The sequence below is a fragment of the Bemisia tabaci genome, chromosome 6, assembly GCF_918797505.1.
Source record: "Bemisia tabaci chromosome 6, PGI_BMITA_v3".
Lineage (NCBI taxonomy): Eukaryota > Metazoa > Arthropoda > Insecta > Hemiptera > Aleyrodidae > Bemisia > Bemisia tabaci.
This window is the reverse complement of record NC_092798.1, coordinates 29,745,836-29,772,601: the sequence shown is the minus strand read 5'-3', so window position 1 is coordinate 29,772,601 and position 26,766 is coordinate 29,745,836. Positions and strand designations below refer to the sequence as shown.

At 36.1% G+C, this 26,766-nt stretch overlaps 2 protein-coding genes across 4 annotated transcripts; both read right to left on the bottom strand.

Moving 5' to 3' along the window:
* Window positions 1–6,639: 6,639 nt before the first annotated feature.
* Window positions 6,640–15,755, bottom strand: LOC109034447 (alpha/beta hydrolase domain-containing protein 17B). Of its 2 annotated transcripts, none has more exons than XM_019047601.2 (3): window positions 14,972–15,755; window positions 12,191–12,323; window positions 6,640–10,492 (listed from the first exon to the last, which is right to left on the bottom strand). In XM_019047601.2, exons 1-3 carry the CDS (start codon window positions 15,610–15,612, stop codon window positions 10,409–10,411), a joined length of 858 nt encoding a protein of 285 aa, XP_018903146.2. In that variant the 5' UTR covers window positions 15,613–15,755; the 3' UTR covers window positions 6,640–10,408. The 2 variants fall into 2 exon arrangements, with proteins under 2 accessions (XP_018903146.2, XP_018903145.1); XM_019047600.2 differs by lacking the exon at window positions 14,972–15,755 and adding an exon at window positions 13,301–14,424.
* A 1,026-nt stretch (window positions 15,756–16,781) lies between these two features.
* On the bottom strand, window positions 16,782–26,429 carry LOC109034457 (tRNA selenocysteine 1-associated protein 1-like). Of its 2 annotated transcripts, none has more exons than XM_019047624.2 (6): window positions 26,284–26,429; window positions 23,282–23,473; window positions 22,507–22,660; window positions 21,817–21,979; window positions 19,657–19,850; window positions 16,782–18,030 (listed from the first exon to the last, which is right to left on the bottom strand). In XM_019047624.2, exons 2-6 carry the CDS (start codon window positions 23,459–23,461, stop codon window positions 17,912–17,914), a joined length of 810 nt encoding a protein of 269 aa, XP_018903169.2. In that variant the 5' UTR covers window positions 23,462–23,473; window positions 26,284–26,429; the 3' UTR covers window positions 16,782–17,911. The 2 variants fall into 2 exon arrangements, with proteins under 2 accessions (XP_018903169.2, XP_018903168.2); XM_019047623.2 differs by lacking the exon at window positions 26,284–26,429 and adding an exon at window positions 25,115–25,351.
* Between the last annotated feature and the right edge of the window lie 337 nt (window positions 26,430–26,766).

Genomic DNA, 26,766 nt, shown 5'->3' with positions numbered 1-26,766 from the left:
AAATCCTCAAAAAAAAGTCAAGGTAAAATCTTTGAATTTCTAAAAAGAATTAATCCAACGAGAATAAATTTGGCTTTGTCGAAGTATTCGTCCGGTAGTTTTTCCGTTGCACGACAGTGCTTGAGGGTGACATAAAAGCTCCCCGGACAATAAAAGCGAACATTTAGGAGATCACAAATGGACGTATTTCTGTCAAACGGACTATGTGCTCAACGACGTGAGCTCTGTAATGCATACATTCTTATGGGTCTCAGGGCTCACGTCACAATGCACATAGTTCCATTTGGGAGAAATACGTTCGAATAGCAGACTTTCGTAAGCGAGCATCGGTGACGTCTCAGTGTCGCCGCGTCATGCCGTCCTGGAATCGTTAAATTTAGTATTCATCCTCGCGCCTCTGACGTAAGAGAGTAAAAGTTTATTCGGATGAGCCTTACCGTCTATACAACCCCATGTTTTCTGAGGTTCAAACAGAGATGGAGATGTGCTGTTACGTCGGACCAATTTCTTCAGCTTTCCACCGTTTTACGAGCATAATTGTACTGATGCGGACTTGATCAGAGTTTTACGGTGGCTACTGACCGGATTACTGTTTCAATAAAATCCCCTGTGCTCTCATACATAAAAACAAACCAGCGTGGGCGAGCGTAGCTTCTAGTTCATATCTCTTTCCTCCGGAAGAGGAGTTCTGAGGTGCTGAGGAAAATCGTCGTATGGACCTTCAGACGTTGCCAAATTTCCTTTAATAAAACACGAATTTCCTGCTAAACTCATGAATATTTTCCCTCCAATTTTTCAGGTAATTTTGTTCGCAATTTCACCTAAAGTCCCTAAAAATTTCAAGGAAAAATATTCACATCTTTCCTCAAAAATAAACATTTTATTGAAGGAATTTTGGCAACTCTTGAATGTTCATACGTTGTTCTTCCTCAGCACGGCAGAGATGGAGTATCAGCAATTACAAGAAATTCCAGCATCATCTTTATCATCTAAAATACGTATTCTCATACTGTTTCTTCAAACACACTATAACTCTATTTCGAATGAAGCAGGAATGAATTTACAAAGGCTCTTATGTAATAAGAGTGTTACATCCTGTTGGCAAAATTGCCCAGTCAGCGTACTGACCTGTCTTAAAGTCTCAAAATTACGCCAACCGTTAATCGATCGTTAATTTAAGCTGCAATCCTTTCGCTGATAACAACGAATGACCCCATCGATTGACCTTTGACGAATATTTTTCGAGATTTTTAACAAAACTGAAAAGCATCAAAATAAAATGCATGAAAATTTACAGTGTAGTTTAGGAGTTTATACTAAAAATTTACGAGTATTTTTACAAACCCGGTATCCGAGTAGACAAAACCGATCGATAAAAGTTCGTTTTATTGACGGAGAGATGAATGGAGCTAACAGAAGACGGGTAATGTTCGGCGAAATATCCATCAAATTTTGTCCAATAATTCAAAAGTTGGAAATCGGAATATCCATGAAAGCCGGAAATTCGTTGTGCAATCAGAGAGAGCCACTCTTTTTCGTCTTAAAAGGATCGAAGGGCAATTGTTTCTCTACAAAGGCACTCTGTTGATTCTGTTATTCGTTCACTGCTACTATTAACGACACTCCCACGCATTTCTGACGAGATGAGAAGAGCGAAAGTGCCTTCAATTTTGAGCATGCAACGCGCACAGCACATCCGTGGAAGACGAATATTTGCATCAAGGCGCCAAAACCAACTCACAATGAATGTAGTATTCGTGGGTCTAGATGATCACCGATTTGAAGCGGTCGTGCTAAACAGACTTCAGCGCCAGAAATTAATCTCGTTCAAAAATTCAGAGTTGTAAAACATTAAAATTATGAATTTTTTGGTCACATTATTATACAATCTAAGAATCAAAAGGGTTGACCCCTTATTGCAGTTTCCCGGTATGTTGATTTTTTAATTGTTGTAATTTTATTTGATTTAATTAATATTATGTATTACTAGTATAGAGCAGAGAAAAATGTTATACAACGTCACTCCTGTATTTTATTGTATTTTCTAATTTAATTAATTAAATAAAAATAAAAAAAAAAACATGTTTTTCAATGGAGTTTTGTTGCGAGAGTCCCGCAGAAGTTGCGAATCTTACGAGCCTCCTCCATATCATCCGCGCAACGAATACTTGACATTCCAGGAAATCCAAGAAATCCTTGATTCTTCCGATCCCAGCCTCGGATGAGCACAATCAGGAGGTCGCAGGACCTCCCAGCTCCGGAAACCCAGGGAAGATTCTTGCGTCCCTTGCCCCTGCCCCCCGCCGCCGTGCTTATACCTCGTGGCTAATGACGTTTGCCCTCCTTGCAGCACCATGGAGTTCCAGCTCCCCGCGAGCAGCTAAACAGTTTGATTTAATCTACTCCTACTCGACCACTGCTGTAGGTATCAAACAGCCTCTGGGCGCGACCATTTGCATCCTAATTTACTGATTTGCTGAAAGAAGAGTGTTGCCGAGAACCTGGTTGTCATATTCACTGAATAGTTACCGATGTTGAGGAATTCAATGGATGATGTGACTGCTTCAAATGTGCCACTTCATAGCGCTTCAATTTTTAGCCACTTCAATTTCTCACAATAACTACAAATATGAGAGCGGCAAGCGCTCTAATCAGTTTTTCAATTTCATTCCACGCATTCAACATCAAACAGTGGGAAAATTGTCATTGTCGTGAAGAGTATATCAAAAGTGAAACTACCAGACTCCATATCTCGTTGGCGATGTATACAAATCTCCATTTGTATTTTTTTTATTATTTCGAAGGAGAAAAAATGGACCGCGTTCAACAGGAAAGAACCAAGTCACATCAGCTACTGCCAAAACAGGGCAATTTAATATTTTGCGAGAGAACGTTTGTGCGGATTCCTTTGAAAATTTTAAGCAATTTGCTTCGTACTATGGAGAAAATTCACTGAAATTTGCATGAAAATCCGCACCAACGTTCATGGCCGGATTAAGGGCGTGGCCACATGGGCCGCGGCCCATGGCGGCAAATCTAGGGGGCGGCAAATGTACAAAAAAATCGGATTCAGAAAAAAATTACGGACAAGAAAACATGACAAAATCTCTCATTTCTTGAGAGTTCATTAATTTCTAATTTTGTCGTATTTCGGTGATACAAAAGACTGCACACCTTTGATTAGTTGAGTTACGAGAGAAACCAAACACGTAATTTGGCCTGGCGCGGCGCGGCGCAAAGAGAAATGATGACGAGGACTTGAGATGAAAAGGAGAAGCCCTCGACGCGGCGGTCGGCATGTAACACATATTAGCGCCTTCGAGACTGCATGAATACTTCACGCATTGTGTCAAACACAGTACGGTCAACAGCGGTCGGCGCGGCGTGAAACGCACAGTGCCTACAAGACTACATGAATACCTCACGCATTGCGCCAAATATAGTGTGGTCAGCGCGGCACGGCGGCGGAAGTTAAAATTATTAAACCACATTTATGCTTGTTCTTTCTTAATTTTTTAGTTCATTTCTTACAAATGAAAGGCCTTGTCCACACAGAGATAGGTTTACGGAACTGAACTTTCGCGCCAAGTTCCGTGAACTTTTACTAGTAGTGTTGACAGGGCTTACGCAAAAAATGTGTCCAACACGAGAGAACGCGTCTTATGCACCCTTCTCCCTCCGGCACGTTCACTCGATGGTTTTTATTGATGTTTCAAAATGAATGAGAAGAGGGCGGCAAAATCAGGCGGCCCATGGGCGGCAAATAGGTAAATCCGGCCATACCAACGTTTTCATGTAAAAAATTAAATTGGGCAATGGCTGATGTTGCTTGGTTCCTTTCTGTTTAATGCGGTCCAAATTAGTATCGTTCCCTTAAGTTTTCACAGAGTTTTCTTCAGAGGAGAAGAAAAATCATGGAAGTTTTCAAAAATTGGTGTTAAGTAGTTTTCCATTAAAAAAATGAAGTATGTCAGGAAGTCTACAACGTCGCAAACCGAGATACGTGGTCTAGTAGAATCACCGTTGGTATGTGATAATTTAATTATATTAACTCATCAAAAAATTTATTCGGACAAGGAGATCGTTGTAATGACAAAAATGTTAGGGTTGCAAGCGTGAAATAAAAAATATGAAAGATTGGAAATTTCCGTGAAATATTTCATGAACTTTCACGAGGCTGTGAAATATTTCATATTTTTGAGGGGCTAGAGTATGGAACTCGCACTCAAACACACAAATATACAAATTGAAGAAGGTCACAATTTTTACTTTTTACGAACCATGATAAGGAACTAGTATTTTTCAATAACATTTCTGAAATTTCATGTATATTGCAAGTGAAATTTCAAGATTTTATTTTTCATGAAAAGTTGCAACCCTGCAAATTATGCGTTAAGCAAATGAATATAATGAAAATGATCCTCGGAACTGTTCTTAAGCTGGTTACTTGCATTATTTTCTTAATCCTACATCATATTTCACTATATGCGTATGGAATGGAGCTAAAAACGAGCTTTCAGTACAGATTCACGAATACGTCCTAAAAAAGGAATCAGACATTGAATTGAAGAAAAAAAGAGAAAAAAAGGAAATTGAGTGTCAACACAGCCGAAGATTAAAGAGGCGTAATGCAGCATGGTTTCTAAACTTATCTCCCGTATCCAAGTAACACTTCACTATCAGCATTAGAGCGCGTAACATTGCGAGTTCACGCTGGGCGCCCTCGCGCCTTCAATTGTGTAGATGCAACACGGACATCCATCAAGCACGAATAGTTGTATCTCTGCGCCTTCGTCAACGCGCATCCTTTCCCTTGCTCTATTTCCACACTGCGATGGTTTCGTTCATCTCACCTATAGTGGTGCTCCATCGAACACGAACACTATTATCTTTGAGCTGTCATCAATGTGCGTTGAGTGGGGTCTCTTATTTTTAAGAATTTCGGAAAATTTGAGGGTAAGTTTGCTTCGGTAAAATAATTTGTATGGTGTCCAAATTGGTAATAATTTTGAAAAAAAAAATAAAAATGTCTAGACGTCTTTCGAGCACCCTAAGGAGCGCACGTCTGAATATTGGTATTTTGGCGAGATTTGTGTCCCTTTTTATTTATTTATTTATTTATTCATTTTTTTTGACAACTACCTCTAGAAATCCCAAGCCAGGTCAAATAGACCCGACTACCCTTCTAAGACAGTTACATGTGGCGATTGAGGAGGGGGGGGGGGGGGGGGAAGCGCCAGTATGTTACCAAAAACGTGAAAATTCCGAAAAAAAAAACATTTCTTACCTTCGAAAACATATAATTGGAAACGACAAAGATGTATCAACCTCAAAAACTACCACTATCAATGTATTTGAATACGAGTAAACACTCAACTTGGGACTTGGCCTACCAGGTGCGTCTACGGCATCTTAGAGTTAAAAGTTGAGCTTCAATTGGTTATTTTCCTATATTAGGAGATGACTATTTCCCTCATATATATATTTTTTAAATAAATGCCTATTCAAATTTGTCTCCATTTTTTTCTTTCCCCCTCTTTTTCTCCCTCGTCCCTTTTTATCTCATTTCCTTTTCTCTTTATTCTTATTTCCCTCCCCGGTTTAATTCATTATGGCGTCTTTGATATTACAGGGGGGGGGGGGGGGGGGGGGGGGCTGGTTCCGTTGCCCCTATCGTTCCACCCTCACGACGGCACTGAAACTTTGCAAGATGATGTTGCAAACTGAATGTACTTACATGTAACGAGAAAACTTGGAAAATCTCAGTTGAGAACTTGATTTCCCTTTACTTAAAACTGTGGGAGCGCTCAGCGTCAACATTAATCTCGAAATAATTTGAGCGCTGAAGTGTGCGGATTTGAAAATGCATGGGCCGCGGCCCATGTGGCCACCCCCTTAATCCGGCTCTGTGTGGCGATTGAAGAGGGGGGGGGGGGGGGGAGGAAGCGCCAGTATGTTACAAAAAACTTGAAAATTCCGAAAAAAAACCATTTCTTACCTTCGAAAACATATAATTGGAAATGACAAAGATATAAACGTCAAAAACTATTGAAACTTTATGCTGCTGATTCTTCTCACTTACTGATATTTTCGAAAAATTTGGCTGATCATAAGATAATCTAAGGTCATTTTCGGTTTCAGCTGCAAAGAGTATCTACATACAGAAGCGCTTCACCGAACGCACTTTTTGATTTTCGTTTAGATTCTCTTTCTTTTGAACGCAGTACCATACCGCCATGAAAATTCCAGATGGTGTTATGTGAACTTTTTACAGCTTTCATCTCAATTGTTTTTATTTTGTCATTGTTGTATTATGTCGGGCTGCTCATCGGCTTATTCTTATAAAATATATAGACATTAAAAAAATATATATATTCAGTAAATGGACAGACTGCGTTCAATGGATCACTCTATCCACTGCTTAAAATTCGTTGATTACGACGTTGAGGTGATAAGAAATCAAATTTTCAATGTTATGCATTTCCCGTACAGCCTCTTAGGAAGATCTTGAGAAAAAAAAAGGGGGGGGGGAGCTTCGCACCATTGCGAGATTTTTTGGTAAATCCGAAGTCATAACAAATGCAGATAAACGTATAAAAAAAAAAAATAAATCAAAGGAGAACAAATTAAAAATGACACTTGCTTCGAGACAGAGGGTTTATTCAAAATTGAAAAATTGAATTATTATGCTTACAAGAAAAATGAAAAAGAGGGTATGATATGATTTTTAAAATCAATCACAACAAAAGGCATCGTTCACTTTGATCTCAGATTTTCAGTCATAATAGAGGTGACTTTGGACCAATTATAATTACTCACCAATATAACAGCACTTATAGTAAAGATAAAGGCTGATGATCATCTCTTTCATGGGTAAATTGTAGAGCATTCCAGCTAAGACTATACTGGAGCGATAAGAATCCAATAGAGATCAATATAATTCAACAATTTGGTTTATGATACTACTAATGTTTGAAGGGGAATAGAAGGTCAGCTGTTTCATTTTAAAGAGAGGTAACATTGTGGTGCGACAAACCAAGAAAAATGAGATCTAAGAAAAAGAACAAGTTAGAATTTGCTTTTGTTGGGCCGGAAAACAGAGAATAATAATCTGTAAATGAAGCTTACAAACTGTAAAAAATTGGAAATAATTCTTATTTGACAATTAATATGGATTTTCAAACAATTAATGAGACACCTGGTGGGAAAAGAGCCCTTGAGTTAACCCTGAAGGAAAGTGAGATGTTGATAGCTTTGATTGGAAGATGAAATACTCAGCAGTTTAAAACTAATTACAAAGATCTAAACATGCTTTAGATAATCGACATTTTTAGACAAAAAAAATGGTGATTTTAATAGAATTAAAATTGAAGCTTTTTTAAAAAAAAGTAGTTATTCTAACAATTTTCAAGCATAGAGGGGCTGATTCATGTTTAAATCAACAAATTTCCTTGATCTATAATATCAATGGCTGTAGTAAAAAAATGCGTAACTTAAATTGAAACAAGTCTTTTCTCTTCTTTTGTTTATTTTTTTTTTTCTTTTTTTTTCAGGAAAACTAACTAACAGTCTATACTAATTTTATGCAAATTTTTTTAAACTCATTTTAAAAATATCAAACAATATTGCGAGGAAACATTTTGATTAGATTATTTTTTAAAAAAAAATAAAACAGAATCAGAGATTATTCAAAGTTGTAATTGCGATACGCATTTTTCACATTTGGCCATCAATGTGTTGGGTAGCATTTGGCATGCAATTATAGCGGCAGAACTTTTGGTATTTCTTGTTTCTTGTTGTTATATTCACCTGAAAACTATGCCATGTAAACTAAAGGGCCCTTTTCTATGTAATGTGTCACAAATGACTGTATAATTGGGGATCTAATCATTAGACTAATGTGAGAGACACTTTAAAGGCTGAAATCTTACAAATCTGAGGCTTGGGAGAATTTGCTAGGAGTTTCAAATTTTCATACATTACAAAAAGATGCACAACGACCTTCTTTCAATCAAGATTCCAAGAACAGAAGGCGAACATTTGAATTTAATTGATAAGTACAGTTAATATTTTCATTTCACTATTGGCATCAGTATCCCTGAGGATCGTTCAAACAGAAACAATGTTTCCCAATACAGCTTTAAGTTGAATTCATGAAATTGGCCCCTTATTTAAAAAAACAATGTTTAAAATAAAAGAAGAGTTGAGGAAAAGAAAATTAAAATATGATCAAACATTAAAAACCCAGGGTGAAACTGATGGCTTCACTCTAAAAGAAACATAAAAGAGCATGAGGATAAAAAAATAAATCGTTTATGATCTTAAAATCCTAAAACACAACGCTAAAACGCCTGAATGATTCGTGCGTTAAGATTTCGTTCGAAAGTTTTCCATGCAGCAACTTTTTCTAGTGAAAAAGCTGGGCAATTATTTGTTCTTTCATTTCAAAAAGCATTAAACTAGCGTTAACTTTTAAATGCAAAAGGTATTTTTTTTTCCTTCACTGCAAGAAAATGAGGAAGTAAAAAAGGCTTAAAATAAAGGATCAGAATATTTCAAGCATTTAATTGTGAACACACTAGCTCTCAGATGCCTGACTACAGCTATTCAGACTTTAGCGACTTGATGTACTGATCTCGTTCAACAGCATCATGCAATCAACCTTCTGGTTGCATTAAAAAGAATTTCATATAATATTACTATACTTTTTTGCACTTTACAAACTTAGACCAATTAAAAAATAAACTATGATAATTTTTGTGGTAATGATAATGATACAGGGTTCTTATTCCATTTTTTTCTTGACTACATAAATAAATATAGTTTCTTACAACCTGATACTAAAGAGAGAAAAAAAGAAAAGTACCATGAAAATCTTACAATTAAAATGATTCATTAATTGAGGAAATCCACACAACAAAGCAATATCTGCTTTGTAATCAACTTGGAAAGTTCTTCGCTCACCAAAAATTACACATTTTTGGTCAATTCATATTTATTGCACAACAAACATTTGTCAAATATTACTATTCAACCATATGAGAGCAAGAGTATTTGAAAGGATCACACAAATGGTTTGAAAGTTATCATTAACAATCCACATCCCTCACCTCCTTCCTTCATATATTCAGTATGGATGTCCTTTTACAGATTAGGTAACACCAATTCAAGGAAATATCCTCCTTAGCGATTATGCTCCATCAGTTAATACAGGTTGATAATAGGAAATTAATCCAAATGCGATATATTGCATGGTTAAGATAAGGCCGTCTTGTCTTGAACCAACATGGATATTGCACGTACTTCTTTTTTCTTTTCCCATTTCCCTAATGTTTAAGATTTTGTTTAAAAACACATAAAAATTAAAAATAATTGAATGAACCAATAAAAATATAAATGGATCCCACTTGAAATGGCAATGAATAAAAGTGAACATCTCAATATAATCTGATCACTTGATCTTCAGTGATTTTTCTATAGTACCCAAGTAAGCCACATGCAATTGAAAGAAAGCGTGGAGATGGCAAAAAGCAAGAGAATAGCTTCTTATTTCTATTATAGTATTAGCTATGGGGTAACTATTCATAACTGAAGGAAAAGCGCAAAAAGCAATACATTTTCAGCTCTTTGGAACTTTTGGCAACATCCTTCTTCCGCAGGATTTTAAATTTTAGGGAAAAATGTACAGATCAAATGAACTTCTCTACAAGATGTCAGTTTCCATAATTCCCAAATTATAATTTATTGTTTTTATCCTGTAGCCTAGGAATAAAGACTGGTAAAACGGTAGAGTGAAAACCTGCTTTTAGCGGATTCATTTGACATTACTGACTATATCACCATATAAATAAGTCTGAGACCTTACTAAATCCTTTTTCAAATTAGGTACGGTTTTTTTTCTCTTTTGATGATTGTTCCCGACATAAATGGCAGAAAACTTTATTTTTAAATGTGTACACATTAAGTAATGGAGGAAATTAAAACTGCTATCGGTTGATATTTCATTAAGAAATTCAAGAAACACAAATAATGACAAAATTAGGGATAGGATTTTAGTACAGTCAACAGATTTCTAACTTTTAACGTTAAATTCGCCTTTCAGAAGTACTTGCAAAATAATGAATTTTTGAACACATACATAAAGAGATACAGATGCATGGCTTGATAATGTGAATATTCAAAATTGCCTGCTTGCCAATGGCTTTGTGTGCGAATCTCCTCAATTTATATACAAAACATAATAGAGAGATAAAATAGATAAAAAGGACAGATTATTAACAAAATATGAACGGTTCTTTCTTTCACATTTTTATTACAGGAGTTTTTCTGTGGCAGAGTTATTAGTGACCGTACTTATAGTAGAAATAGGAGTATTTTCATCACAAGATTTAAAACGCCAAAGCATGTGTCAGTTTTCCAACTCAGAAGACACAAATTGTTTTAGTCTATCTAAATAAGGAGCGAATAATTCGACATCATTGTGGCCTGCACCCTAAAACAAAAAGACAAAAAATAAATAGTGTGATGAAAAAATAATATAACACAACTTTTCATAAGTTTTAGGATGAATGACAATCTACCAATGATAAAAAGAAGGAATATGTTGTTGAGATACATTTTCAAAGTGAACCAGTTCCAAATTTTTGTGATCTTTTTCTGAGACGTAAATGCAGATTTTGGACACTAAAAAAATCAGCAATTCTCTGAAGTATTATTACTAGGGAATTGTTTTTAAGGCTTAAGGTGATTCCTCATCAAAAGTAAGTATGAGCCAAGCACAAATTTTTCAAACTTAACAAAACCTTTTCTTAATGACCGAATCAATATCGCATGCCAAAGTTTGTCTATTTCTATTGAAAAGCCGGCTCAGGTCTATTACACGGGACATAATTACATAATTTACGTAACGCTCTGGGGGGAAGGGGGGAGGGTGGGTCGAACAGATTTTTATGCTATTTTGTTTATCCAAGTTAAAGGATAGGGACCTACGCCACAAGAGCGTTACAAGGGGGGGGGGGGGGTTGTCAAAAATACCAAACCATGTCAACCAGAGAGTGCACTAGAAAGACATTTCTAGAATAAAAAATAGATCATGAGATAACATCGATGAGAGGAAAAAGGGAGATTATTGATTTTACCGTAAACTGACACTGACAAGGGTGATGTTCTGATAGGGTCTAGAAAGGTCCAAAACCTTAAATATATCTCCCAGTATGACTCCAGCTTAGTATTCCAATGCATCTACCTGAGCTGAACATTCTCCCCTACATTCCTATACCCCTACTATTCCTATACTGAGAGCTCAAATTTTTGACACTAATTGAAATTCTTTGGTCATACTTTTCCTGCAAAATAGTTTCGACCCAGCCTTATTTTCCATCTTGTCACGTATAGTTGGGGCCACATTTCAGGTGTTTTTCCTTGTTATGACATAAAAATATTTGGTTGATAATTAAGAAAAAACTTACTTCAATGTTAGAGGGCTTGAGGCATAATCTGAAGAATGGTAGTCTACAACACGAAAGTGACCGCTGGAGGGCAAAGTTAGTGACTTGCTCCAAGTATTGCTTATAGGTTGAAACAAAGGTGTACAGGCACATTCTAAGGAGTAGGACCAAGACTTTCTGAGGCCGATCAACCTTTATACAATAGACTGAAGTGCCCACCTATTTCACCCCTCAGCTCCCTTCTTTTGTGTTGTAGGCTATTTTCTTGATCTTTATTAAATAAATAATGAGCTGAACAGAAATTTCACGTCTTCATACCTAGATAGAGACATTTTATCATACCAACTAGGACTCTGTGCAATGCAGGGCTGCAGAAAATGCTCAATCATGCGCCTGTATGGGCGCATAAAAGTATGGAAAAGCTTTTGAAACAGGGGAGGAGAGACAATTCTTCAGGGTCAAAAGTCGAAAATCTTAGGAGACATCATTCAAAAGGTCCTGTCTTCCAAAATTAGAGGGAAATTTTTTGGAAAGCCGATGGAAAAAATTTGGAAAGTTGGCAAACTGGTGCGTCAAAACATGAAAGCTTGGAAGACTCTGCACCCCTCGCAAAATGTAGCATCTCCAACAGGAGTAAAATAGGGCAAACAGGAGATTATTTTGAGCTCTACACATTCCTGTAAAACCTGCATCTAGTTCCTAAATGCAAGGATACAAAAATTAGTCATCAAATTTAAAATTACCTCTATCCAAAGAGGCTCCACAGCTCTAGGACACCGTTCATAAATAGCAATTCCATGTGAGAATTCGATGACATCATCATCCATTCCATGAATAACTAGTACAGGTGAGTTGACTTTTGGTATTTTGTCAATACTGAAACAATGAAAAATACCAGCAAATTATATTAAACGCCTAAAAAATTGCTCATTTCTTCTTTCATAGACACTTAACTATATAGATCAATTACACTGTTATTATGAGGAGTTGTATGCACTAGGAATATCACTAAACACTAAATATATACACTACACTAAATATATACTATACACTAAATATCGAACTAATATCGACTAAAATCAAATATCTAATTGGATCTGAGACAAACTTCCAGCTACTACAGTAGAAAGCTATTGGCTATAGTTAGAGCTGGAAATATTTTCTGGCTTTAAGTAATATAAGGTTTCAGAGGAATGATTTTTTCCATAAAGTAAATGATTTTTTGGGCCGAGAGCTAGAAGTTCAGGTAAAAGGTTGCCAGTTAAAAGGAGCGGCCATGATCAAATGGAAAGGAGAGGATTAAGTATGACATTCGAAGGTAGATACATAAATAAATAAACATGCAAGGACTTTAAAAAACTCTTAAATCAGTATTTTTTTAATTGGATCATTTATTTTCCACGAAAATCTTGATCAATTTCAATCATCACTTTTTGAAGGTTATTCGTGTTCAGTTTAACAGAAACCACTCTGAATTTTGAATGATATACTTAGGAGCAAGCAACTTCATATTCACTGAAATGCACAAAGTTAAGGATGTTGTGCCAAGTTCTATAGCCAATTATCTGCTATTCATTTTCATACCTTGAGATTTGAATATACCTAGACATGATTCTGGCAAGATTCAGAATGTGTAAAACTTGGACAAATGCAGTGAAACTTTGTGATGCTCATCAACTACAGATAGCTACACTGAATTTCAGTATTATGATAATAGGGCTTGAAGGCATAAAGAAGGGAGCAAATGCGGATGGACTCATGAAAAATTTCTAGTTGCACAACAAAGAGGAAGATTTTCGAAGAACCCTGGAGAATGATCATAGGATGTATTAAATTAATTAATGTATAATCACCTAGGGAAGACATCAAAAAACCATGTCCTAGAGGTTTTGGGGAAGATCAGTCTCAATCCAGACATGAGTGGTGAATGAAGAATAACTGCTCCAACTTCATACCGGGTTGCAAGATCAACAGTTGGTACGGTTCCAATACTCTGACCATAGAGAATTATGTTTTCAGGACTAATTCCGTACCGTGTTCGCAGAGCTTGCCAAGCCGCATCTATATCTGAATATAGGTTTTTCTCTGACGGTTTACCCGTACTACAACCGTAACCAGAATAATCATAGCTAAATATATTACAATTAAGTCTCGTGCCAAGTCCGAGATAAAAACTAACCATTTGACCTAGATCTGTTGCATTACCGTGGGAATAAAGTAGTGTAAAACGAGCACTTGAACTACACCGAACGAATAAACATGCTACTTTATTGCCCCGTTGAGTTCTAGCATAGAAACACTCGATTTTATCTTTGTCCCTTTCTGTGTACTGCCATTCTGCTTTCTCGGAAAACACTATTTGGAACTTCGCTCCAGATTCATCCGACTGGAAGGAATATGTTGGTTCAGGAGGCAGGAATGCTATTTTGGCTGCAATCTTCGATGGACACGGAGGCCAGCAAAATAGACAACAAAGATCACTAAGGGTTGATCTGCTCATTGTCATGATGAGGATCAAGTTGTAACACAGTTGTAACTATGCTTCAAAACAAAACAGGCTTCAGCTGAGAAAGACTAGTAGAAGGTGGAGCTCGGCCAAAACTAGGAGAACATGAGCGCCAGGCAGTGGAGAGCACTTTTACATTTCATTAAAGAGGTGAATACTTGAAACTAAATCGAATTGAAAAAAAAAAGGATCTGGCCTCATAGGGCCCTACCGCAACTGGCAGACATCTTCAAAAACAACATTGAATCAAATCTAATTTTTGACAATTCACGGAATCCGGAATGATAAAAAGACACTGTTCGGAGTTAAAGAGAAGGAGCATAATAATTTAACTTTAAGTAGAGGGTAAAACACTTTGAAGATGGATGAAAATAAAAGGCCGGAAAATTGAAATCTGTGACTACATAGCGAATAATAGGCAAAATGAGATGCTTTTCTTCAGTAAGAAAAACAAACTTTGCCAACACGTAATCATCCAAAATTCCTCGTGACGAAGCACTTCAGCAGCTAATCAAAACGGACTGCCCTTTCTTGTTGCCAAAACGTACGTGCTCAATAATTGGAGATTTCAACATTTGACACTCTCGAAGTAAACTTTAAATGGAAATGAGAAATTTTCATCTTCATTCACAAAATTTTGCTAGTGAAGGACGATTCTTTGCAAAGCATTCTCATCCCCTGCCCTGCTGCCCTGCATGCTGCCCTGCACCGACAGTGATCAACAGATATAAAATTAAAACGAGAATGACGGCAACGTTGACATGAGCGCGGGAAATTCAAATGGATTCCTCAAAATCATAATTTGCATAGGTGGTAGGGATGGAGGGGACCTTACTGCTTTCTCATTAGGAAATGATGGTTTATTTTTTAAACTTTTAACAGCTTAAGGTCAAATAATTTACAGGGTTATGAGAGAAGGGTCTAGCTCGGAGCCTGCCCATTTTTCTAGGTGGAGTTACAAAATAATAAAGTCAGATCTATAGTAGGTAGTATAAGATCAACTTATGGCATCACTTACTTTGGGAAAGCATCGCAGCAACCTGTTTGGTTACATTCAGGATACAAAACTCGAATGGCTGATAAAAATCCAGAATGAATGATAACTCCAGCCACCAGTTGTTTTGCAGCTAAATGGATTGTTGGGACGGATCCAATACTCTGACCATACAGAATGAGGTCTCTCGGGCAAATACCGTATTCATTGGTGAGAGTTCGATAAACGGCCTCAATGTCGGCGTACAAATTCTTCTCTTTCGGAGTTCCCGAGCTGGCTCCATACCCAGAATAGTCATAAACCACTGCATTGCAGTTTAGTTTTTGGCATAGATCTAGGTAGAAAGTTGCACACTGACCGATATCAGCTCCATTGACATGGGAAAACAAGATGGTGAGCCGAGGGTTCCTTTTGTGTCTCCACAGGAGGTATGCAATATTGTTGCCACGGCTAGTGTTGATGAAGCCATATTCTGCTTCTTTCAAATAGTGAGATGGGGCTATGAGATTATCAGTGAGGAAAACAAATTTGTATTTTTCGAAGCCATTTTCTTGTACCTGTTTGAGAGTGTAGGTGGGAATGGGTGGTTGAAATGCATAACGATTAACAATTTTGGTTGGACAAGGGGGACAACAAAAAAACCGACATAATTGCGCCAAGGACATTAATCATTATTTTTTTAAAATCTGAGGACAAGAATTTAGAACAATTTCAGATCGAAAAGTTTTCCACGAAAATACTGAATAAAATTTGGAAAAATATGAGGGTAACCTTGTCAGGAGGATGATGGATCTGTCTCCATGGAAATAAAAGCAAAAATGTATTATTCTTAATCAAGAAGAGATGGTGGGTAAAAATTGCAAACTGCTGAGGTATTCAAAAATCTTGGTGTTAATTTTTGTTTTTCTAATTACTAAGATCCTAATTTTCAATCAATGATGGAATTAGACACCAATAAGAAGAAATTTAAAAAAAAAAAAAAAAAAAAATACATGAGCACTATGTGTACATATTAAGAATTTTGAATCTGGATTTTTAAAAAATATTTATTTTGCTAATCTTGTGCCCAGAAAAATATGCAAACGCAAAAGCTACGAGGTATAGCTCACGAACTTCAATAAAAAAATTTGACAGTTTTGACGGAGTTGAGCCAAACAGACATCGCCTAATTTTCTGGTACATTTCTTTTTAAAAACTTACCGAGACTGGAATTTGAAATTTGTGAGTTTATCTCATAATTTAAGGTAAATTCACAGGAAGTTGGACGGCCTTAATTAGGTTAGTTCTCTGTTAAAAAAATATAACATGAAAAAAAAAATACGCAACATGAAATGTGGTGAGCTTGATTCCAGCTGAATCCGTCCAATTAGATTTTAAAAATTGTATTTAATAGATTTTTGTTTCCTTATCCAACGGAGAGTAAAATTGTCAAGAGATAGAAACGAATCATCACTGATAAGAAGAAAGAATGTTAAATGCACAGTGAAAAAAATTGGAAGAATGACAAATGGTAACTTTGAAACCATGTAGGTATGATGACCTTCATGACCCAACAATATGTATCCAAGTCAACATCGCTAAGACTGTGCAGTTATTTTGTCACAATACAAGGATGTAAGTAAATCTACATACTACATCTCTTGGCTGCATCAAAAATAAAACAGAGGAACGATACACATAGCAAAGTTGTTTGACTCCAGCATAATTTATGAACATCCCTTGAACAGCCCTCTTGAAGGTCACAAAACTCATCATCATTTTCCGTAACAGGGAATGAGTTAAAAGATTACAGAATCAATAACTCCAACATGGAATGCTAGTAAGAACAAAATCATTAGGAAAAAACTTTTTTATTCATTTGTCCATTTCCATAGGATTAAATAAACCCTGCTTCTATCACCTCTGGTTACAGTTCAACAGGTGGTGAAGATTTTGAGTTACATATAAAATATTATTTTAAAACCAAAAAAGTCATTCCAACCAGAAAATTTGGTAGGTAAGCTCTAAAATTCTCTCACAAAGAATTAAAGGTTCTCCTTTGTCAGGAGGGTGAAACTATTAAGTGATGTAGAACTATGCCTTGATCAGTTTATTTTTACACTTTCGTAAAGAGGAAGTTAAGCACAAAACCAAGATGTTATAGATAAAATTTCTGTCCTTATTTTACATGAGTATCTACTCTTCATTCTATGGTCATTTAAATGGAAATCCAAATTCATAGTTTCCAATTGCATTACTCTCTGATCAGCCAGGAGGCTGTTACAAGTTGAGTCACCAATATCCTGACATGATGAGGATCCTTCAATTTTTAGGGGAAAGGAAAATCAGAATTTTGATCGCAAAATCTGGAGTATCTTTGAAACTTCATGATTTGCGGAAGTTTAGTTCTCTTTCTACGCCTTACATCATTATTTCCAGTCTTACTAGATTCTTGCGACTGTAAAAGTATGATTTACTTTTAACATTTGGATCATTCCACTCTGTGATACCTTTTCTTGCTTCATGACACTATTATCTTAAAATATTAAGTTTTGAATTCCAAAAAGAGGGATTCATTTCTCTTTTCAGGATACTTAGGCTCAGAATATCTCAAATCCATGCCAAATAATTTTTCACACTTTAAGAGAGCAGCAGAAGATCAGCTATCTTCAGTTTAGTGTTAAAAGTAAATGCAAGAATCAAGATGGCGGATCTTCAGTCGCACTCTTGAAGTGCGTTAACTTATTTGATGTTAACACTACCGACTCAGGAAGAGAATTTTCATTACAGTGGTCTGTAAAATGCAAATACCTGAGTTGATTCAAAAGGCCTTATTTATGGTAAACATTTTCTCGACTTAGCAAAGCTTACCCACAAGAAAACTTTACATCGGACTTTCGAAAAAGACTATACGATGCGTGTAAGTTTCATGATAGATTGCAAGAAACTTATTGACAATTCAAAAACCAGCAATTATTACGACAATTAGCCTTCTGTTTTCTCCATTGGAAGCCACTTTGATGCTTCCAGTGCATCCCAAAAACAGTAGTCACGCTCGATCAATTCAAGGTTGGATAGATTTGTATCAAAAGTTAGAGTGTGATCTGCAATCAAAGAACATTGATACATTAGTTGTTGAAGTGATCCAATGAGGAAGAAAAAAAGGAAAACAAAATTTGCAGTAATTGTTGGATAGTGATGTCATGTCATCATGACGTCACTACCCATTGCCTCTCACCGATGGTCATCATCCATCAACGAGGCATTCGCCATACTTGCTCTTGCTTGCTTGTGATCATGATATGTATTTGCGACTGTTGAATATTTGCATTTTCTAATAAAATGCCTTAGTCTCAACCCAGTGTTATGTTATTGTGTGCAACCCACCTATCATCTTAAATCAGTAATATTCTTCAATGTTAAAAAAATTAGCAGCACAAAATTTGTCTAAAAATCAGACTTCAATGCCTGATGACGCGAAGAGTTGGCCTAAAATGGTATCTACCGTTATCACCACCTTTCCTGTTGCATCCTTGTGCCTGGCAAAAGTTAATGACGTGTGTTTGTTCTGAATGGCTCTAAAAAATTGGGCTTGCCATTTACAATAATTCCTTAAATTTTGCTGGAAATTGAAAAATTGATTTTGTCAGCCATAATTTGAAACTTGCATTATATTTGGATTTATTTAACTGGAACCGGGACCGTAATGAGAGAATTCGCCAGGTGATGAAGGTTGAGAAAGATATCAAGCACGACGTCATGTCCAGGCAGTTATGCTGGTATGGACATGTGCAAAGAATGTCGGAGGAGAGGTTGCCCAAACAAGTTTTGGATTGGGTACCACCTGGGAAGAGGCGACGAGGACGTCCCGTAAAGGGTTGGCGGCAGGGCGTTGACGAAGAGATGTTGCGGTGTCAGTTGCCCGAGAACATCTGGGAAGACAGGCATATGTGGCGTTTGGGTGTCGTAGAACGCCAGAGTGCGTTGTAAAGCGACTTCATATATATATATTTAACTGGAATCGACCAGACTGCATTTCACGTTGCCTGATTTCATCTCATATTTTATTTTTTCAACTGAGCACTAAACAACTTAGCACGTTTAAACTTAATGCGAATTTAACCCAGATTATGAATCATTAACTCACAAAATTTCAGGTTCCAGTGTTGCTTAGCTTTCTGATTGAAAATTAAAAAATCAGAGAAAATTAGGCAATGTTCGATATATCTAGGCTAATTCTAGTTAAATCAGTCCTACGTCTTCGAAAACATTTCAAGATTTTAGTATTTTAAACGAAATAATATATATATTTTTTAAAGTTTTCAGCATAAATAATAATTTAGTTTTTTTTTTTTCTTTTTTAACAGAGAAAAACTATTTTTTACCTCAGGTGCCTACAACTCTTGGGCTGAATACCGAACTGAAATCAAACTGAAAAATTTGACTGTTGGATGTTGTCACTCCAACAAAATAGGTGCAATTAAAATAATTATACTACTGAGGCTATCAAGGATTGATCGAAAACTTGTCTGTCACACAAGTTAAGTTGTGTCATTCTCTACCATAAATGATTTCACTACGAAACAGAGAGTTGCTCTCAGATTCGTTTGAATCCATTCTTAAGCTAAATTAAGTGAACATACGATGTATATTTTATACTGTCCTCAAATCATTATTGTCACTGAAAAAAACAAAATATTCCAATGGGATTTATATTAATTTATTCTTACCGATTGGTTCCAGATCATCGTACCGTGAGCCCTTTGAACGATTATCAAATACAGCAGAACTCATCCTGATTGTGTGCAAAGCAGTGGACATGGGATCGAAATACTTTTTGCTCCATCCTAAATAATTCTTCCAATAATCTGGTGGAGTAATTTCATGCCTTGAGTGTGAAGAATTTGACCCTGGAGTGGGAGTGCTGGAAGAATAAATAATGCAAATATTGTCACACATGACAAAAGCAGAGGCAATAAATCGACAGTGAAACTGCAAAAACGTTTATCTTGATTAGTGTTTCAAAATCTTTGGTCCTATTTTATTTTCTGAAAGGAGAGTAAACCAACATCATTCATGACTTGAAATTTTCAAAGAATACTCTTTACCTATCGAAGAAAAATCACCTAAATAATCAAGAAAAGACGTTCTTTGTAGTTTTCCACATCAAAAATAAAGTTTGACAGGAAGCCTACTACACCGCAAAGAGAGATATATATTTCTGTAGTTTCACAATCAGTGTTTATGTGCTGTGAACAAATCTTGTAACCCAGACAAATTGCAGTTTGGCCACAGTGGTTCAAATAAATCTTAATATGATGATTAATAATATAAAAGCCTAAATATTTTAGGATCTCTACAGTTTCGATTACAGTTTCATCTATTTCAATCCTAGCTTTCAAATCGTTTTTTTTGCCATCTATTATTATTGCTTCAGTTTTGCTTTCTTCCATACTTAATTTTTTCTTATTTAATTTTTTTTTCAGTCTTTTTGAGGTAATTTCTGTCTCTTTTAGGAGAGCTGTCTTATCCTCAGTCTCACATGCCAAAAGAGTATCATCTGCCTATACGTTTTTATCAGTTCTATTATTCAATCTAGGTCTTACGATATCATCAAAGATACTTAAAAATATAAGAGGTCCCAAAATACTGCCCTGTGCTCCGCCCGAGTTTAATTTTATCTTAAAGTCGGGGAAAACTAAAAATCTGTTTGTAAGATAGGATTTCAGAATATTGATCAGATAAGGGGGACATTTCTCTTATAGAGAGTAGTAATAAAATCTATCCAACTAATACAATTAAAAGCGTTCTTAATATCTAATGAAACTAGACATGGTAAGCCTCTTTTACCAATTGTCTTATGTGATTGCATGTGCAAATTGCAATTTACCAGGCTAGCCTGCAAAGTGTCAGGACAAATCCTGAAATTTATTTTCTCTTCAGGATCTGTTAGAACAGCTCTGAACACTGTGATTTGCCTCGACTCTTCATTTGAGATGCAAAATTTTTCTGCGACCTACTAATATCAAGACTGTTCAGTATTCTTCGATAATTGTGACTAAAAAAAGATAGGATTTTTATTTTTCCAATCAAATTCGGATTTAAAATTATTATAAGCTAGCTCTTAGTTTTTAAACATGATTCATGATAACGTATAAGGCAGTCTTCTCGTCCACCTTGGTTGGTGGAGTGAACTTAAAAAACCACTGCTACTCTTCAAATACCAAATATTGATGCCCAAAAAGCGAAACCATGTATAAGTTTGCCACATTTTAGACTTCCTGCTGTACTTTATCTTAACTGTGGAAAACTAGTCAACGCATTTTCTTGAAAACTTTCTTGATTTTTTGTCTTCGTTGGCAGGATGTTCTGCATTAATTTCAATCTATAAAAGATGCTTGTTCCTCTTCAGAATAAAGGGGGAGGGGGTTTGAAACATCTCCATAGAAATGCACGGTTTTGCACTTTGGTCATCAATATCTCTCAAATTGTTAAAGAAGATGAAATTGGCTTTTTGAAAACAGATTTTAAATAAGTCTCTCCAGCTAGAATCTGGTAACGTTTCCAAAAATAAATTAAGCCAATGAAAAATTGGGCGTTTTTTGACGGTGATGAATGAATAAGAAGTACTTTACATGTCTTGACATGGAGTGAAGGGGGCCTACTTATGTATACTAAATATACCTTATTTTCAACAGGAATGGTAAAAGATTTTGCCTCACCATGGCTTGTCTTGGGCAAAAAAAACTAAAGACACTTAATCAAATTCTGGTATCTGATAACCATCAAGCTAAATCATTTCTTAACCAATTGATGTGATTAAAGAAAAATTTGAGGAGAGCCAGTATTCAACGCTAAGTTTAGATGAAGTGCACACATAATTACTATACCTTGATCCTCGACTACCTTTGGGCACAGCCGAACTCACTTTGACAGCTTTGGAGCCGAGGCCAGTGTAGCCATTCATGTTTTGGAGACAGTGTTTCATTTCTTCTTCACTTCCAAATTTTAGAAAACCATATCCTTTGCTGTGACCACTATTATCGACAACAACTGGAGAACAAAAAGGAGCAAAAATAAGAAAAACATCTAACCATAGGAGCATCTAATCATCTATCTAATCATAACATCTAATCATTGAAATTATTCAACATTCTGAACCATTTTCACAGGAATAGGAGTTCATAACTTTTGCTTCATCGCATAACTCTTTCAACAGGAGAGACCTCTCTATTTATAGAGACATCTCTTATAATTCTACAAAGGTGGAATTTTTCAACCCTCCTTCCACAAAATGACTTTCTTTTCAGGTAAAAAGAATACAAAATAAAAAAACTACCACACTCTGCCTGTATACAAAATGATTAAATGATGAGGGAGAAGTGCCCCATAGGCCATAGGGGGAAAAAGAGGATATACATTTTTTATTCAGTGAACCTTAATACTATTTTCTTCCAAACCTGGATTCTTTTTTAAGTATCCTTCCAATTTTATCACATTCAGAGCAAAAATATTTCCTGACCAATGCTCTATCACTTACCTATGAAGGGAGAGAAAACAAAAAAAAAATATTAAATTACCTTTTGCCAGGCGAAGTGAATGGTACTTAGCAGAGAAGGCTTTGAACAGTTGGTAATCATCAACATCTGTAGACAAGTCACCAACCCAAACAGAGAGATCCTTCTCAGCGGGGGAGGGCCGTGCATTTGAGTATGAGAGTCGAAACCTTGCTGGCTGGGAGGAAAATATACATGAAAAGAAATCCACAATGAATATTAATTTTTTATTTATGGCCATACTATACTTAAGTCACTAAAGTCATATTGGGAATAAGTCCTACTAAGAAGTACAGGCTGTTTAGAAAGGTGTCATTGAAATTTTTTTTTTTTGACTGATTAAGATTTGCAGCAAAGAAGATAATAAACTTTTGTTTTTTGCAGATTTTTTTTGCTTTCATTCAAACCAATCTGTAAAAAATTGCAATGAAACTTCAAGGTGAAAATGAAAATTTTTCGGGTAGTTACAGGTATTCATTGTTCATATGGTATTTTTTCTACACTTCATTTTTGAACAGCTACAAGTGCTCTACTAGTATCTTTCTTCAAACTTTAATGAATAGAAGAATTATCTCTCCTGATGAGAGTCCCCGCAAAATAAGTTTATGCACTTCTGGACTGCCACGGAAGATCCTCCGACATCATTTTAGCATGAAAAGTAAAAGCAAGAATCAAGATGGCGGATTTTCTGTTGCAGTCTAAAAGTGCGTAAACTTATTTGGTGAAGACTATACATGAATATTAATAAGGATTTGATTTGTGCAGACATTTACAAATCAAAGAGACATCAGTTTCTTACCGGACTGGAACTAGGAATAATTTTTCCATTGCATTTGTGCATGCAAGCTAGAGCAGACTTCTCTGTTGGGAAATTGATGAAACAGTATCCACTACCATCTCCATATTTGTTCACCACCTTGATATATTTGGGTACTTCACTGAAATAGGAGAACGCTCGGAAAAGAAACTGGTCATCCATGTATGGGTCCAGCTGCGAGAAATAAACATGAAAATTTTGTAAAAATGTCTTGTGAAATACTTATCCTTGGACTTAAAATTATGAGTAGTTTCAGTTGGAAATTTTTAAGAAAAAAAAAAAAAAAAAAACAACAACAACAACAACAACAACAACTCAATTAATAAACAAAAATGGCAAGTTTTTTGATAAAATATATGTTGATTATGATGCCAAACATTAGTCTTTATCCAGCAAGTTGCTCTTATGTCAAAATTTTAGTTTTCTTTTGCTGCAGCCCTGTCATGCTAGCAATACAACCCTGTGATTGGTTGCCTACCTTTTCCCTCCTTCTCTTGGTCTAAATTTTTTGGGTTATATTTTTGATATCCTTTCTGTGAGAATGTCTTAGCTCGTGATCTTTAAGAAGTTAATAAATCATTGCGCTATTTAAATAATGTTTACTCATTTATTTAAAGACTCTGACCAACAATATAAGTTAGAGCCGCTTAATCAATTCCCCTGTTCTTAAATTTTGAAGTGGTTCTGCTTTCGCCACAATAGAGGTATTATCAGATAAGCTGACGTTTGTTTACTTTTGGTTTGCAGGCGTTTTTGAGTAACCACTATCCAGATGAAAACATAAGACTCTCGCAAAAGCGAGGTATCAAACTAAAGTTTGGATAAGTTTTTAAATACTTTCAAACATTGTAACTCCTTAAATTTTAGCCACACAGAGATCACAACCACATAAAGGTTGCGGATCATAACAGATTATTAACAATACAATCATGAGATAGATGTTTTCAAGGTGGATAGTAGCAAACAACACTTGGTGCAGGGGCGTAATTTTGTCGTCAGTGCCTGCAAATCAAAAGTAAACAAATGTTAACTTACCCGACGACACCTCTACCTTCGACCAATGGTGAGCATAGCTTCACCCTGCCAACATTTAGTCTCATTAGAAATGAATCATATTTTTTACCCCTAAAACCTTTCCCGAATGAAATCAGTATTGTAACATCATGTCTTTGCCAGTAAACAAGAGCAGTAGAATTGAAAATTGCACATTTTCTTTTCTCTAGCTTCTTCCAGAGGAAACATTTCAAAGTTACATTTTCTTGTGGCGTCTAAGTAATAGACCCTAGGCTGGAGTGGAAAGTGTCAGTTGATGATAGGATCGGACAATAGAGCGGACACATCGTATGTTGAGACACAAGTCAAGTATTGTTCAAGTAACCACTCATCAGTAGTGCCATCTGACTGCATGTATTAACCTGTGGAGTGGTGCTGATTCAGCGGTAACCAGAGATTGACATTTGTCTCAACATATGATGCGTCCACTCTACTTATCATGATCACAAATATCTATTAGGTCTTTTGGCAAGGCGTCTGCCCAAAGTTTATCCAATAAATAACTGCAGGAGACAGATAGAATTTGGCAGAAGATGTGCACACATCAATGCGAGTGAAATCTTGACTGAATTTTTAAAGCACCGGAGACAAAATCAGTGTCTTCTGCCAATGGCACTCACTGCTGCTGAACCTTGGTGGGAATGTGTACGTTCTAAATACGTTAGAGATGCTAATCAAACTAATGTGAGAATAGAATTAAATTATCATAAAGGGTATGTTTAAAATATGAGTATTGATGATCTGTAAAGAGTAAAGACTTACATGGCTCATGTAGAGCGTGCCCACATTGGTATAACTCTGATTGGAATGGCTCATTTTTGCACTAAGATGAACGATATATCAATAACGATATACTCAAATAATAGCGATAGGTCTTTTGGATAAACTGTATAATAAGAAATACAATAGTGTGATAAATTACTGGGGAAAAAATCAAGTCAAGCCGGTTCTGCTCTCCCTAACCTCAAAATCTCACAAACAAAACACAACACCAAACCTCACGTTCATTGGCTGCCGCTCATTTCGTTTAAAATTTGCGCGGGAAATTCAAAATGACGCACCCTACATCCGTTGAGCGACAGAGCACAGGGGAGAGTTTCATGAGCCGCCGTCCGCCGTCCGCAGCGCGCATGGCGCACGACCTGCCTTTCATTATTTCACTTCATCCAGCGTTGAGAATTCACTTATTACTTCACACGATCAGTGAGTAATTGTTAAAGTCGAAGATTAAAAAAAAAAAAAAAAAAAAAAAAAAAAAAAAAAAAAATTCTAAGACATACGAGTTTCTCCGCCTTTTATCTCGATATAATACGCAATTAGACGTAAGACGCGCAATGGAACGCAGGACGTCATATAATACGCGCGGCGTCTTAAAATACGCCAAACGGAGACGTTCTATACTTTTTATATTCATAGAACTCGTCCCTGTCGGCACTCGGGAGTCGGGACTCACACCACACCATGGACGAAGAAAGATATTACATTATTAGGACCTTTCTGGTGTGCGAGATCCGAGCGTCAGCACGATCTGGCAGACGCACTTTTGAGTTATTTAGAGGAGCTACTTTCAGAATATGTCTCATACATACCGCTAGTGTTGAGAGGTACTCTTTCCGAAACCGCGTCGTTTTAGGTTTGAATTTTTAAACGAATTGTATGGTATTATTTCTGTAAAAGTATCCAAAAAAACAAAAATATGATTTTTGTACAAAATTTCGGCCCAATCCAAAAAATGTCACTAATTACAAAAAAAAAAAAAAAAAAAATAGGCACCCAAAAAAAATGATGGCAGTACCGTTTGGATTCATCATTTAAAAGGAAATGATATCAAAACGGCCCAATTTTCTCTTTCATGCCCATGCAATATACCAAACACCCCAACGTTTATCACAAAAAAACAAAAAACAAAAAAACAAAAAAAAATTAAATACCTATAAGGTATGATGACCTGAACACGTTTATTTGATCCATCGCTTTAAAGGAGTATGACATCAAATCGGCCCAACTTCTCTGAAAATAAATATGCCCATCTCTGATCAATAATTTTTTCGAGACCTTCCGACTCATTGCTGAGGAGACACTGATCATTACTTGAACCTTAGTATATGTCCTTGTTACGATGTCAAAGAGGTCCTTATGAGAACCGTAATGCATTTGTTTTCTTTAAAGAGATAAAAAACGAAAAATCGTTATAAAATTGAAAAAAATTGGAAGAAAAAAAAAGGAATGGGCCGGCCGGCCGTACATACAAGTGGTAGATAATAGGGTGGAAAGAGGGTTAACAATCCCTTAGACCAAAATATCGAAAATTTATAATGGGGCATATAAAGCTGTCGTATTGAATGATGTTTAAGCTCCAGCAATTTTCCTCCTTTCGTCCTCTAAATTTTAGAGAGGGAATTCCGGAATTAAGG

Excerpts from the sequence above, each read along its gene's own strand:
- LOC109034447 (XM_019047600.2), bottom strand. The coding sequence starts at position 13,953 with ATGACAATGAGCAGATCAACCCTTAGTGATCTTTGTTGTCTATTTTGC. Across the intron at positions 12,324-13,300 it reads TTTTTTGATGTCTTCCCTAG|TATTGACAAAATACCAAAAG; the intron begins GTGATTATACAT and ends TCATTGTTTCAG. Across the intron at positions 10,493-12,190 it reads TGGAGCCTCTTTGGATAGAG|GGTGCAGGCCACAATGATGT; the intron begins GTAATTTTAAAT and ends TTTTTGTTTTAG.
- LOC109034457 (XM_019047623.2), bottom strand. The coding sequence starts at position 25,168 with ATGAGCCATTCCAATCAGAGTTATACCAATGTGGGCACGCTCTACATG. Across the intron at positions 23,474-25,114 it reads GCACGCTCTACATGAGCCAT|CTGGACCCATACATGGATGA; the intron begins GTAAGTCTTTAC and ends TATTTCTCGCAG. Across the intron at positions 18,031-19,656 it reads CGATGATCTGGAACCAATCG|ATCACACTCTAACTTTTGAT; the intron begins GTAAGAATAAAT and ends CTTTGATTGCAG.